This window comes from Mus musculus, chromosome 3 (genome assembly GCF_000001635.26).
Source record: "Mus musculus strain C57BL/6J chromosome 3, GRCm38.p6 C57BL/6J".
Lineage (NCBI taxonomy): Eukaryota > Metazoa > Chordata > Mammalia > Rodentia > Muridae > Mus > Mus musculus.
Genome location: NC_000069.6, coordinates 102923453 through 102937962, shown reverse-complemented (window position 1 = coordinate 102937962; position 14510 = coordinate 102923453). Strand labels below are relative to the sequence as shown.

General features: G+C 37.1%; 1 protein-coding gene across 2 annotated transcripts in view; it reads left to right on the top strand.

Annotated features, from left to right (window-relative positions):
* The first annotated feature begins 1862 nt into the window (after positions 1 to 1862).
* Positions 1863 to 14510, top strand: part of Sycp1 (synaptonemal complex protein 1) — a 117602-nt gene continuing 104954 nt past the window's right edge. Inside the window, exons 1-9 of one of the 2 annotated variants that reach the window (NM_011516.2) lie at positions 1863 to 1977; positions 2298 to 2419; positions 3082 to 3154; positions 3313 to 3356; positions 3702 to 3758; positions 5156 to 5320; positions 6268 to 6335; positions 8641 to 8714; positions 12704 to 12762. In NM_011516.2, coding sequence (NP_035646.2) covers positions 2312 to 2419; positions 3082 to 3154; positions 3313 to 3356; positions 3702 to 3758; positions 5156 to 5320; positions 6268 to 6335; positions 8641 to 8714; positions 12704 to 12762 — 648 coding nt within the window. In that variant the 5' untranslated portion in view covers positions 1863 to 1977; positions 2298 to 2311. Of the gene's footprint in view, positions 1978 to 2297; positions 2420 to 3081; positions 3155 to 3312; positions 3357 to 3701; positions 3759 to 5155; positions 5321 to 6267; positions 6336 to 8640; positions 8715 to 12185; positions 12311 to 12703; positions 12763 to 14510 lie in introns of those variants that run through there. The other variant, XM_006501229.1, reaches the window with a different exon arrangement.

Below are 14510 nucleotides of genomic sequence, written 5' to 3'. Positions count from 1 at the left end.
CCTCAGGGAACTTGTGAGTGTGGATCCAATGTAAGCAGCCACTGCCACATTCTCCTGCCTCCAGGCCACATCCTGAGATGTTCCCATATCCTGAGAAACTGAGGTGTAAATAAAATAATGATAATGATAATAGTAGTAATAAGCTAGTTTGTTTGGTAAAAGTCATTTCAAGATAGCAGTATTGGGCTGTGGTAGTTACTGCTAACTGCTTTTAAGCAGTATTTACAGTAACTGAGAAGAAAGATATGAAAAAGTGTACAGTTTTGTGGATGGAAAGGAACTTGATCGAGCTTAAACTGGCAGATAAAAGGGTGTACTTGTTAAAAATATTACTGCAGCTTAGTAGAAGCCTTTCAAAGCAAGAGGGTCCTTACGATCAATGCCTGATACTCTGAGGACTCTAGCTTTCAAAAAACCCAAATTCATTTGTAAGGAGAGAGTGAATTGAGAATGCACCCGAACAAAAGGGTTCTCTGCAGGGCCCCTGCCTGAAAAACAACCTCCTAAACATGAGTTTCTCTAGCTTTGGCCTTTAAGGCAGATAGAGGATGCAGTAGTTGGAGTCCAACGAACCAGTTTATGTCTTCAGCTGGCGACAGAACTTGGAGGTCAGCACTGATTTTGCAGGCAGGCTAGATGTGAGAATGAGGGGTCATGAAAACTGCAGTGACCACTGAGGGCAGGCAATACGTGTTAGGGTCTGATTCCCTGCAAGCCGGCCCTGGAGGCCATTGTATGAAGCTGTGAAGGTCAAGCCTAGGTTATAATGGAGAATCCAGCATGGTTGGAGATGCCAGGACTGTGAAGCCTCTGCAGAGGAAAGATGCAGGCATGAAATGGAGTTAGCTCAGTTGGGGAGAGCTGGGTCATGGCATGTCTCAAGACTATAATGATGATATATCTAGTTAGCCAAGCCTGATTCTTTGATTTCCCTCCCTTTTACTTAAGTTGAAACACACTAATTCAACCTGGTAAATGTACTTTCCCACTGACACCTCATCTCCACTACCCCTGTGGATCGATCATTCAGGTCCTTATATCTTGTCCTAGGTATTAAAACAGGCTCACTCCAGAAACCGGAACCATTCTTTATACCATGATTTTTCTTCCAAACATAATCATGCTAACCCTGATGCTCAAAATTTCATGATCCTCATTTGTAACGTCAAAAACACGCCCCTGCCCCCAACCAGTTTTAGCCTTCACCTCTTCTTTTTATGTCCAGCCTTGGCACTCTGTTTCCCCACCCAGTCTCCCCCATCCGGCCCTCCCCCCCCATCCTACTTCTTGGTCTCATTAAGACTCACAGACAGCTCCCGTTTTGCTTGCTTAGTCGGGGGTATTGTGTAGCCACAGCAAATGAAGTTACAAACACATACAGGAAGTTCTATAGACTCCCAAAGCCATCTTTAGCACCCAGCAACCACAGGACTCCTCAGAAATGACTTCTTTTTATGGGGCTTATGGCTGTAGCACAGGACTCATGTTTGGTTCTCAGCATCCACCAGGCAACTAACAACCATCTGTAACTCCAATTCCAAGGGCTCCTACTCCTTATGGATGCCCAGGACGCTGCACGTGGTGCACGGGTTGATGCATACATCCACATGAAACACTCTATAACACGCACCAGAACATAATAAATACAGCCTTAGAAAAGGAAAGCACTGAGACGCCTTTAAATGGCTATACACCAACGAGGGGGTTGGGGGGGGGCTTTCCCAGCATCCTCCGACAATTTTGAGCGCAGACTTGGTAGAGAACCCGGCACGTGGGAAGGGAAATCTCGCGAGAAGTGCTGCGCGCGAGATCCCGGCCAGCTGGACCAACCGTTAAATTGAGCCGGTCGCGGCCAGCCTCCCAGTCCCGCGAGTTCTCGGGCTTCCAGGAGGTTCTGAGGGGAAGCTCACGGTTCCGTTCCATGTCGTCTTCATAAAGGAGCGCACGCGGGGCCACGGGCCGCGGAGCCTGACAACGGTGAGGGTGTGGAGGGTGTCGGGGCCTGGGGCCCACGTACACACCTCTGTCACGCGTGTCCAGGTGCTTGGCTTCGCGGGCTTCGCGGGCCAGGGAGGCCCCGGGCCCTGGGCCTCAGGCAGTCGCGGGCGGCCTTCGAGGTTCGGGCTGGGCCCGTGGTCGCGTGGCCGGCTGGAGTGGAGAGATGGTGCGGCCGTGCAGGCTTTCACCGTGCAGGCCACACGCGCCGCAGGGTGACACGGACGCTGGGCCCCTCTGAGGGACCTGGCTCACTGTACTTCGGCCTCACCCAGCCGTGTGACCTCTTCCCTTCCCCCGAGGCCCAGGAGGCAGCATGGAGAAGCAAAAGCCCTTCACACTGTTCGTCCCGCCGAGGCTGAGCAGCAGTCAAGTGTCCGCCGTGAAACCGCAGACGGCGGGAGGAGACTCCAACTACTTCAAGGTCAGCTTGCGTGGGCGCTTCGGAGACAGTGCCCGGGCCCGGGACGGGGCGAAAGGCACGTGCAGCCGCCGAGCCCGGAGACCTGAGGTCCACCCCTAGAAAGTTCCATCCCTAGAACGCACGCGGTCAAGGCGAGAAGGGTGGCTTCCACACCACGGGCACGTGTGCGAGCCCACAGAGACTCACGAGAGAGATGCTAATAAGAAAAGCATGCCTTACACTTTGTATGTTACATTAATCGCTGATATACCCTAAAATTTGGGGTGGATTTTTTTTTTTTTTTTTTTTGCCCGTAATTACAGGCCTTATTGTATGTTGCCAACATTCAAACTTTTTAGACTCCTTTAAACGTGATTCTTGTAAAATTCACTGCTGGGCTGGAGAAATGGCTCCGCCCCCAATAGCACATACAATTCCCAGTATTTCTACTTTTGCAGGGCCGGGTCTTTGATATGTTGTTAATGCTACAGGTAATTTCTGCTATAGCTAAGACATGTCATTGATATTTGATTTAGTGAAGATCTCAATTTGGTTGAGTGAGATTGAAGGAAACCATATACTATTGAAATTATTAATATTCTAGAATATACAAAGTTTCTGTTATGTAATAACAGTAAAGAGGTATTGAGCAGAATATTTAAAGAACCTCTTTGTATTTCTAGACTGCCAACAAATGTACAGAAGGTGATTTTGGTGTTCCATTTACAATGTCCAGTCGGGAAAACATTGATAAAGGTAGGTTTGGACAAATATGTAAATTTTCATAGAAACATTTTGTTATATACATTGCCAGTTATACAACACAAGTATTACATTAATACTCTTGACATTCAGTTAGGTAAAATAATATAAAGTGATGTTCTCATATTTAATGACATTTTCTTATTTCACAGATCCTGCTTTTCAAAAACTTAGTATTTTGCCCATGCTCGAACAGGTTAGTAAGAGTGTAATAAGAATTAAATTATTAGAGATTGTAATTAGAGATTGAATTATTTGAAGAAAAAATTGGTAGTTGTAGGATTAGTAGTTTTATGTAATTTAATTCTTATTACATTTGTGTATATGTGTGCTTATGTATATTTGTATGTATGTGAGTGTCACACATACCATGATATATGTGTGGAGGTCATACTACAACTTGTAAATCTGGGCTCAAATCAGGTTCTCATTGTGGCCATCATTGTTACTCATGGAGCCATTTTGCTAATCATAGTCTGGTGTATTTAACTGTCATTAGCTTGAAATATATAATCTTACAGTTTTTTTTTTTTTTTTTTAGGTTGCTAATTCTGGCAGTTGTCACTATCAGGAAGGAGTAAATGACTCTGATTTTGAGGTCAGATATTTCCTTCTTATTTCTGGAATTTCATTTATTATTTGAATATACATTTTTAAGTTCTCAAAGTATTCATATTCAGTTAATGTTTTAAAATATTTTCTTTGAAGACTTTTCTTTTAGTGGCTCTGGGGACTAAATCAGAGCCTCATGCACTTTAAGTGGCAACTGTTCTACAACAAAGTTGTATCTGTATTCCAGATATTTTTTTCCTCTTAAAGTATTTGAAATGCTAAACAGTTGTATTTTCCTAGGTAAAAGAAAACAAATCTTTTGGGGAAATTAAATTTTAAATAAAAAAAATTAAAACTAGAAGAGTAGAGAGATATGTGGAAAGGTCAGCATTTTACAAAAATAATCTTTTGACAGGTAAAATTGTCATTTGGTTGTGGTTTTTTTATTAGATATTTTCTTTATTTACATTTCAAATGTTATCCCCTTTCCTAGTTTCCCCTCCAAAAATCCCCTATCCCCTTCCCCCTCCTCCTGCTCCCCAACCTACCCACTCCCCCTTCCTGGCCCTGGCATTTCCCTATACTGGGGCATCAGAGCCTTCACAGGACCAAGGGTGTCTCCTCCCATTGATGACTGATTAGGCCATCCTCTGCTACATATGCAGCCATTTGGCTGCTTTATTGTACAAGAAATTTATTTGTAGATTATGGCATATTTTTTGAATTATAAGAGTCGTTCTTACAGCACATCTTATAAATCAAGGGAAATTTCGGGGCCTGATAAGTGCTATATGCCTATTGCAAGGGTTAATAGTGTCACAGAATAAAAAAATTTGGAACCAGTCTGTATTTTGATAACAGGTTAAATGCAAGCAAATATCAGTTTATTTTTAAAATATGATTTGGAGTATAGCTTCATATTAGAGTTATGTTATTTGTTTAGTATGTGAGATGCCATGAGTTAGCTCCCCAGCTCCAATATAAAAAGCAAACCCAAGTTCCTCTGGCATTTATAATATGATAATGAATAAAAAAAAGTCAAGAACTCTAAAACCTCAGGCTCATTGAAAATTACGTATTTTATTTACTACTTTCTTGTCATATTCTTAATATACTCTTAATCCTCAAATGATTTCTCTAAACAAAATGCTTTAATACAATAGTTAACTTTTATGTATTTCCTGTGGAGTGATGTATTTTAACTGTTATTGAGTCATATTCTCTTACTGAATTAAATTAACTTCAGCATTTTTCAGTCTTGATTTTAGTCAGTGATTTTGGTGAAATAGCATATGATGTCTTGATACTATGAAAGTTAATTTTGCTACAATATAAATTGAATAGACAGTTTGTCACCATTAGTATATATGCATATGTGGTAGGTAACTATTGTTGGTTATATTAAAATTTAGACAATTAACTTTTGGAAATCCATTTAAGTAGAATTCAGAGCCAATGAGCAGACTGTATTCAAAGCTGTATAAAGAGGCTGAAAAGATAAAAAAGTGGAAAGTGAGCATAGAATCTGAACTGAAGCAGAAAGAAAATAAGTTGCAAGAAAACAGAAAGATAATTGAAGCCCAGCGAAAAGCCATTCAGGAACTTCAGGTATAATGGTGTTTTGGATTATAAATATGGCAAATAAATACTATTTGAATAAAAAATAAAAGAAAAAAGATAAAAATATGGCAATAAATATTAGCACAATACTGTTGGAAATAGAATTCAAATTAAATTGCATTCATGTGGCAGATATTTTTGAGAACAAGGCTTTTTGAAATTTCACTAATAAAAGTTACAGGTCAGATTTAGGAATGAATACAGGACAAGTTCCACTAAGATGATTAAGGAAATAATTAGATAATGGCAAATTTAGTCACATTCATTAAAAAAAGAGTTTAAAATTTTATTAAGTCCTATTATTGATGTTTAATTTGATATGATATATATCAGAATGTATTTATGAAACTGTTTAGTTATAGCATAGAATGAGAAAAAGTCAAAGTACAAGCAGCTAATACACTTCAATATTATTAGAAATAATATTCTCTAAATAGTATTGAATGATTTTACTGGTCATTCAGCACATTTTAAGCTGGTGAAAGTGAAAGGTTCGTCCCTCCCTTTTTATATTATTTAATGTATGAGTGTGTGTGTGTGTGTTTAGGTCAGAAGACAACTTCTAGGATTCAATCTTATGCCTCTATCATGTAGGTTCTGAGTACTGAACTCAGATTGCCAGGGATGATAGCATATGTCTTAACTGGCTGAGCCATCTTGTACTCCCTTTCCCTTTCTTGACATGGGATTTAGTCTTGTGTAGCTCAGGCTGGCCCCAGACTCCTGATGTTCATGCCTCCACCTCCCAAGGAGTGTCATATTTTTATGGACAATTCATAAACTCTAACAAAAATTTTCCTTTTATGCAGAAAGAAAATAATTTTATAGAATTTATGTAATAACATGCTAGTAAAGAAAACTGGCTTAATGATTACATTCTATGCTCACTAATTTTTAAATGAAATGTAATTAACTTTTTCTATTTTATAAATTAGTTTGAAAATGAAAAAGTAAGCTTGAAATTAGAAGAAGAAATTCAAGAAAATAAAGATTTAATAAAGGAGTAAGTAGTAATTTTACTTCCAAATTTATTAAAATAACTTTTATTTGTTGGGTACTTTTTTGTGTTATATACTACAGCAATAATAATTTCTTTCTGAGTGTGTGGGGAGCCTAGACAGCCTTGAGTGGTTGTGGAGGGAGTGGATGACATCTTGAGTGAATGTCTATTGTTTAATGTAGCTAAGCCTTAGGTCCTTGAGAGTGGTGAAGCCTTCTTAGGTTGAGGCATGAGGGATAAAAAAGCTTTTCTCTGGTCTAAGAGAGAATGTTAACTTTATGTAAGTAAGAATGTTTATGAATGTTTGACCAGTGGGTTCAAACACTGGTAACTGTAGCTTCTTCCTCCTGAGTGATTAATACCCGAGACTGCTCCCCGACAGAGTCCTCTTACCAAGACTAACTAACTAGCTCCTTCTGGTGTGTTGTACATTCATTTATTATGTTTATTATATAATTTCATATTATATATTATATACAATATAACATTTTATAACCATATAACTATATAATTATATATAATGTATACTAAAACAACACATGTATGTAATACATATTTACATATATGTAAAATGATATATATATATAATCTACAGAGTATATGAAATATATCACATATATTATTTATATTGTATAAAAATATGAGATAGTTAAATTAATATTTATTGTATACAACATAGTTGTTGCATAGTTGGTGTATCTCCATCAAAGTGAGTGCAGCTCATCTGATGCTGGCTTTTCTATATATGTGTCTGTGTGTCCTTTCTTCGTTCTTTTGCCACCTCAGTTAGGTTTCCAGGACTAAGCCATCAGGTTATGGCATTAATGCTATGGAAAAAAAGGGAGTTTACCCATTTTACATTTTTAGATTTAGCAAGCTGTCTAATGATGAATAACTTCTCACTTTCTAAACTGTCAGGGGTCAGGAAGAATCATTTCCTGGAATCAAAAAATGCCTAAACTACCTTGGCATGTTGTCCATCTACTTGTGTCACTGTTTCCCTAGAAGCAACACTTAAAAGAGTCAGCTCAATTTGGAACTGCTTTTCCCTCTGAAATGCTGTTTTTTAAAAAAAAATTCTTTTGGTCTGTAATAATTCATTTGTCCTGAAAATTAAATGTTTGAAAAATTAAACCAAATTGTTCTTTATATTAGTAAATTATTACCTAGAGATCTTATTCACACAATGAATACCTACTGAGAAAATTAACCTTTTTTTTTTTTTTTTCCTCGAGACTGGGTTTCTCTGTATAGCCTTGGCTGTTCTGGAACTCACTCTGTAGACCAGGCTGGCCTCGAACTCAGAAATCGCCTGCCTCTGCCTCTCAAGTGATGGGATTAAAGGCATGCGCCACCACTGTCCGGCAACCTTTTGTTTTTAAAGGTTAGGCATTGTGCTCTTTTTCTTTCTTTTTTTTCTCTCTCTCTCTTTCTTTCTTTCTTTCTTTCTTTCTTTCTTTCTTTCTTTCTTTCTTTCTTTCTTCTTCCCTCCCTCCCTCCCTCTCTCTCTCTCTCTCTCTCTCTCTCTCTCTCTCTCTCTCTTTCTTCCTTCCTTCCTTTCTTTCTTTCTTTCTTTCTTTCTTTCTTTCTTTCTTTCTTTCTTTCTTTCTTGTCTGTTAGAAGCTTGAGTCATCTTTGATAGGGAGCCTCTAACAGATTGAACTGTGGGCAAGTCTGGTACATTTTCTTGATTGATTATATCGATGTGGGAGGGCCTAGCCACTATGGGCAGTGCCATTTTGGTCAGGTGGTCTCGGCTGTTAAAGAAAGGAGGCTGAGTAAGCCATGAGGAGCAAGCTAGTAAATCAGCATTGCTCCATGTTTCCTGCCTTTGCACTTGCTTGGGTTCCTGTCCTGATTTCCCTCAGTGATTGACTTGATCAGGACTTGTAGGTCAAACTCTCTTTCTAGTTGCTTCTAGTCATGGTATATCATAGCAATAGAACTCAAACTAGAACAGGCATCAAGAACAGTCTAAGAATAATTAGTAAGTGAAAAGTTTAACCCTGTACACTTATCATTTCTCCTAGACAAATCTGGAACTTTTTTTGTGAGAGGATATTCATAGTAATAGTGACTTGTTAGAGACTGGGAAGGAGCTGTCCCTTTTACTTAGAGGAAGAAAGCAGTTATTAAGTGATTTGCCAATAGTACAGTCTCTACTTGATTGTTACTGAGTGATATACAGTGCATATAAAATTAATGTTTAAAAATTTCTCTAAAATTTTAACTATATAGCTCATGACTTTCATGTATGATTTTGCTTTCAGATCAGATTACACTTAGGTAAACATTTTTTTTTTTTCAGGAATAATGCTACAATACATTGGTGTAATCTACTCAAGGAAACCTGTGCTAGATCTGCAGAAAAGACAAATAAATGTAGGTATCTTTCTTATTTTATGTGGTTTTATCAATTTATTACTCATTTAATGGTGGAGGCAGGAGGAGAACCTGCCTTTTTAGTTTTTGGACTTTTCTTTTTTTTTTTTCGAGACAGGGTTTCTCTGTATAGCCCTGGCTGTCCTGGAACTCACTTTGTAGACCAGGCTGGCCTTGAACTCAGAAATCCGCCTGCCTCTGCCTCCCAAATGTTGGGATTAAAGGTATGCGCCACCACCGCCTGGCAGATTTTATTTTTATTGGATATTTTCTTTATTTACATTTCAAATGTTACCCCCTTTCCCAGCCTCCCTCTTCCCCAGAAACTCCCTATCTCATCCCCACCTTCCCCTGCTTCTATGAGGGTGTTTCCCCGGACCCACCCATACACTCCCACTTCCCTACCCTGGCATTCCCCTATTCCCCTACACTGGGGCATTGAGCCTTCACAGGACCAAAGGCTTCTCCTCCCATTGATGCCCAACAAGGCCATCCTCTATTACATAAGCAGCTGGAGCCATGGGTGGTTTAGTCCCTGGGAGCTCAGGAGTATCTGATTGTTTGATATTTTGATATTGTTGTTCTTCCTATGGGGTTGCAAACCCTTTCAGTTCCTTCAGTCCTTTCTCTAAGTCCTCCATTGGAAGTGCTCAGTATCTCTGACCTTACTTATGAAAGTAACAGTTAAGTCTTTCTTTTTGAAAGGTAATAAATGTTAATAAGCACATATATTTACAGTTAATATTTGTTTCATTCATTAAAATGTGATTTTTTTTTGAGACAAGGTTTCTTTCTCTAGCCCTGGCTGTCCTGGCACTAGCTATAGACCAGGCTGGCCTTGAACTCAGAGATGCTCATACCCCTTCCTCCTAAGTATTGGGATTAAAGGTATGAGCCACCATCACCTGGCTTTAAATGTGACATTAAGACTACCTTTTTCTGTCTAGAACTACCATGACATTGAATCAAGAATAAGATATATAGCCATGTCCTTAATAGGAAATAATAATGCTGTGGGGTAGGCATGGCATAGTAACACATTTTATAAGTATATTAAGGTCAATAATAGAGTGCACACAGGACTTTGGTACCATAAAAATATAAAGAGTTGAAAATTTTCATCTAGCAATGAATTGTTTGTAACACTGTAGACAGTAATTTGTAGTAATGTTGCTATAAACAAGTCTGATTGCTAGTTGTATAAAAGTATATCACATATATTAGTTATATAATATTTGAATAATAAGCAAGCATTACTGCTTTTTAAAATTTCTAGACTATTAGGTTTCTATTTAAAAATGTGCCTTCATATTAAATAAAGTTAGCTTTAAAAGAGCCTGAAGCAAGTCCTTCAGAGGTATTCTAGAAGAAGGCATTGTTACCATAGGTTATGATAGCTGTATGTTCCTGCACCTGAAAACTTTCCAATGGAGCAAGATGTGGAAGTAGAATACAGTGATGTTTATTATCTTGATACCGTGCGTGCTTCAGATAAATTGTGTATGTCTTCATTTTTAAGCAGGAAATTGAAATAGTAAAAGAAAAAGAATATAAAATACTAGGCATAGTGATACAATGCTTTTCAATCCTAGCATTCAGAAGACTAAGGCTGAAAGATGCAAGTTTGAGGGCAGCATGGGCTATGTAGTTGGATTCTGTTTCAAAGGACAAGGAAAAAAGTGCTTATATAATGATACAAAGAAAGAAACTATTTCTGTATAGCTGTACAATATTTTGTTTTGACTCTTGTAGAAATTAAAGTTTATAATGTACAATAGCTGCAACAAGCTTAGGTTAATTTATTATTAAAGGAAAAAAACCCCAAACTTAGTGTAGTCCAAATGAACAGATTACCAGTGGTATGAAGTATTGTTCTAGGCCTTCCCCTCACTCATAGACTCACTTAGTTAAACTTACATAGATTACATGTTAGACCAAGTAAGAATAAGGGCAACAAGACTATCATGGGGGCACTTGCCTATAATTGCAGAGTTTGGGAGGTAAAAGCAGTATTTTGAATTCACGGCCAACCTGAGACCTTGTTTTAAAAAAGTGAAGGACTGTGAATGTAGCTTAGTGGTAGAGTACTTGCCTAGCATGCTTAAGGCCCTATGTTTGATCTTAGTACTGAAGAATGTTTAAAAAAATTTCCTTCATGTATTCCTTCTTCAGTGCTCGTCTTTACACAGATTTGGATTTCTTACCTATGCTACTTCCTTCACTTTAAAGAACTTGTAACATTTTGAAGCCTGTATACTGACAATAAATTCTCTCACTTTGTTTGGAGAAAGTTTAAAAGATTAAATTACATTTATTTTGTGTGTATGTGTGCACACATGTGTACTATGGCACATTTGTGGAGGTCAGAGGACAACTTATGAGAGTTGATTGCTCTGATTCACCATGTAGTACAGACTGACTATCATTGGGCCTCAGTCTTCTGATCTGAGCCTTGCAGATGAAAATGTTTTTATTTACTTTCATTTATAATTTGTTTTTATATTTTATTTATTTTATAATTCTTTTTTCTTCATTGGAATTTTTCCTTTTAGTTTCTTTATCTTTGGTTTTATTTAGGTTGAACATGATAGAATTAGATGTCTTTTTTTTTTTTTCCCCTCTTTTGGTGTTTATCCTGCTTTTGTTCCCTGAGTCTCCTGGATATGTGGTTCAGTGTCTGAATTTGGGGAAATTATTAGTTTTTATTGTCTGAAATAGTCCTTTGTTCCTTTTTTTTCTAGTATTTCTTTATGAATATATTTTTTACAACTTTTATTACAATTCTGTTTTTTTCTGAAATTTTCTCCTTTTCATTAAAATTATTATTTTTTTATGTTTATAGATAATTCCTGTCCCCTCTGCCCTGTTTAATCCTTGTTCTAATGTTTGATCTTTGTTTTTTCTCTTACTACTTTATAGCTGGACATGGAACTGTTATAAAGTAACCTTTTTAGTTAGGGTGATATTATATAGAGGATAGGGAGAAATGTAGGATATATTCTGTAGACCTGTGATTAGGCCTCAGGTTTTTGTTGTTGTTGTTGTTGTTTTGTTTTGTTTTTGTAAATACTTGCCTACAAATTATGAACTTTCAAGTACTTTTTCTTTTTAGGTGGGACAAGATAGAAATGGCTAGTGTGTGCTGGAGTTTGGTATTTAGCCTTCTCCCTTTAATCTTTTTCCTTTTCCTTTTCTTCCCTCTTCCTTTTCCCTTTTATCCCTTCTTTCTTCCTTTTATTCCTTTCCCTTTCCTCTCACTTTATTTCCCTTTCTTTTCCTCTACTATATGGTAGTCTAAAGATAAGTAGAACAGTATATTTTTATTCCTTTATATGGAAGGCTGAAATCAGTTCTCTCTCCTACCCCAGGCCAGTGAGTTTATGATTTTGCCCTAGTTTAGTTTCTCCCATAGGAAAGCTCTATTAAGAACAGGATGCCTTAATGTATTTTCAGTAGTCTCTATTTGCTTTCTCTTTTTAGAACATGAGACAATATTTCTTTGAACCTAGGGAAAATTTAAGAAAAAACTTGTAAGGATGTTGTGCCTACTCAGATTCATCTACATTGAGTGTGTAGCAATGCCAGTTACAGTTCAGGTATTTTGGCTTTTTTTTTTTTTTTTTTGAACGCTGGCTCTGGTTTCCAGAATTTTTTTGTTCTGTCCTTTCTGCTCAGATAAGTTGTAAATTGTGGTTTTGCCTATCCATGTCTCTAAGTTTGAAGGTAGTTGCTTGCCCTGTGACCTGGCTTTTTTTGGGTCAGAGAGTTTCCAGTTTACCTTCTTTCTTGTTTATAGATTAGAAACTTCCAAGCTTCTGGCATAACAGATCAAAATCCAGACTATTTCTGATGTTATTTTTAGAAACTCAGAACTGAATTATATACCTACAGAATTTTAAATGTCTTTATGTTTTTTGGGGATATTATAAGTATTGTCTTGTTGATGTTATATTTTAAAATTTACTTTTGAAGTTTTTAAATAATTACAGATGAATATGAGCGGGAAGAAACCAGACAAGTTTATGTGGATCTAAATAGCAACATTGAGGTAAGTGTTAGTGAAAATATGATTATTTTAAGGAAAAGAATTTCTAAGCAGAAAGAGTGATAGCTACAAAGGTTTTTGTCAACTGCAATTGCTATAAATTATAATAAATAAAATTATTTATTGATGCATGGTTGAATCACCAGTAAAATTAAGTTTCTAAACTTTGAATACTTATGTTTTATATATAGTAGCCTTTTTTTAGAGGGGGAATATAAGACATGATCTTATAAAGTCTAGATTTATTGTCTTCAGGCCTCAGCATTCTGTGTGCTGGGATCATATGTGGAATTGTAGTAGCTCCCCCACCCCTTTTCTTATATTTGTGTGTTCTTATATATGTGTGTTCCCATGACTGTGGGTGCATGTCTATGCATGTATATATGGTAGCTCAAGGTTGATGTCAGGAATTTTCTTCCAGTGCTCTACTATTTTATCTTTTGAAACAAGGGTGTCTCTTTTGAAATAAGGGTATGTCAGCCAAACCCAGGTCTTGCTGATATGGCTGATCTCCTTAGCCAGCTTGCTTCAGGGATCTCCTGTCTCTGCCTTCCAAGGTTGAAATTACAGGCAGGCCACCATTCTCATTCAGGATTTATTTATGTTCTAGGGTTCTCTTGCTATATGACATGTGATTTCATTGTAGAATCATTTCTTCAACTCCATAATACCTCTTAAATTTACATGTTAGTAATACAGTTTAATTTGTTAAATATTTATTGACCCTGTGGTGGGCACAGCACATTGTGACATACAACAATTAATTTTATAAAAGGATGGGTATTACTAATCTGTATTTTGCTACTGCTTACTATTGTTGTCTTGTCTTTTACCACAAAAGAGCATATTTTGTGTTTCAACAGAAAACAATTTCTGTTATGGCTTTTTAGTCTTTTTTCCTTCCTTCCCTCCCTCCCTCCCTCCCTCCCTCCTTTCTTTCCTTCTTTCTTTCCTTTCTCCATTCTCTTTCCCTCCCTCCTTCTGCCCCTCCTCCTCTCTCTTTGAGACAGAGTTTCTCTGTGTAGCCTTGATCATCCTGGAACTTGCTCTGAAGACCAGGCTGTCCTTGAACTTACAGAGATAGGCCTGTCTCTCTTGAGTGCTGGGATTAAAGGCCTGAACTACCATGCCTGGTCCTTTTCTGTTTCTTGCTTTATGAAATACTTTCTGATTTTAATACTTTTTCCCCCCAGAATTTTTGTGTTCACACTCTTATGTATGCTTATGAACATTTTCCCCTCTTAACTATACTATTAATCTAAACATCTTTATTCAGTTATTCTCTATTTCATTTAACTTTTATGAAGAACATTTAAAACTATATTACAGTTATGTGATATATAAGCTTATTTTATATATATATGCACATTATTTTCTTATATTCAATGTCACATTTCTAGTACAGTGGGCTTTGTGTTATATCCTAAAATAAGTTCCGACACAGTAATAGGTACTCAGTAATATTTAGTGGATGAATGAATGAATGAATGAAATAATTTGATTTTACAAAGCAAGATTTATCGAATGCTGAGTAAATGCATTTTATCAGGTAATACAAATACAAATTTGAAGTTTTATGGGACTGCCTCATTAGTGGTGAAGAAAGAAATTTAATAAGCACAAAAGAGTCTAAAATGATAGTTTTGATGCTATTAATTTGTTTTTGTTACCCCTTTAGAATCTTATGGATTGTGGCAGGGGATTATTGTATGTTAAAATGTGTTATTAAGATAATGGAGTGACAGTATTCA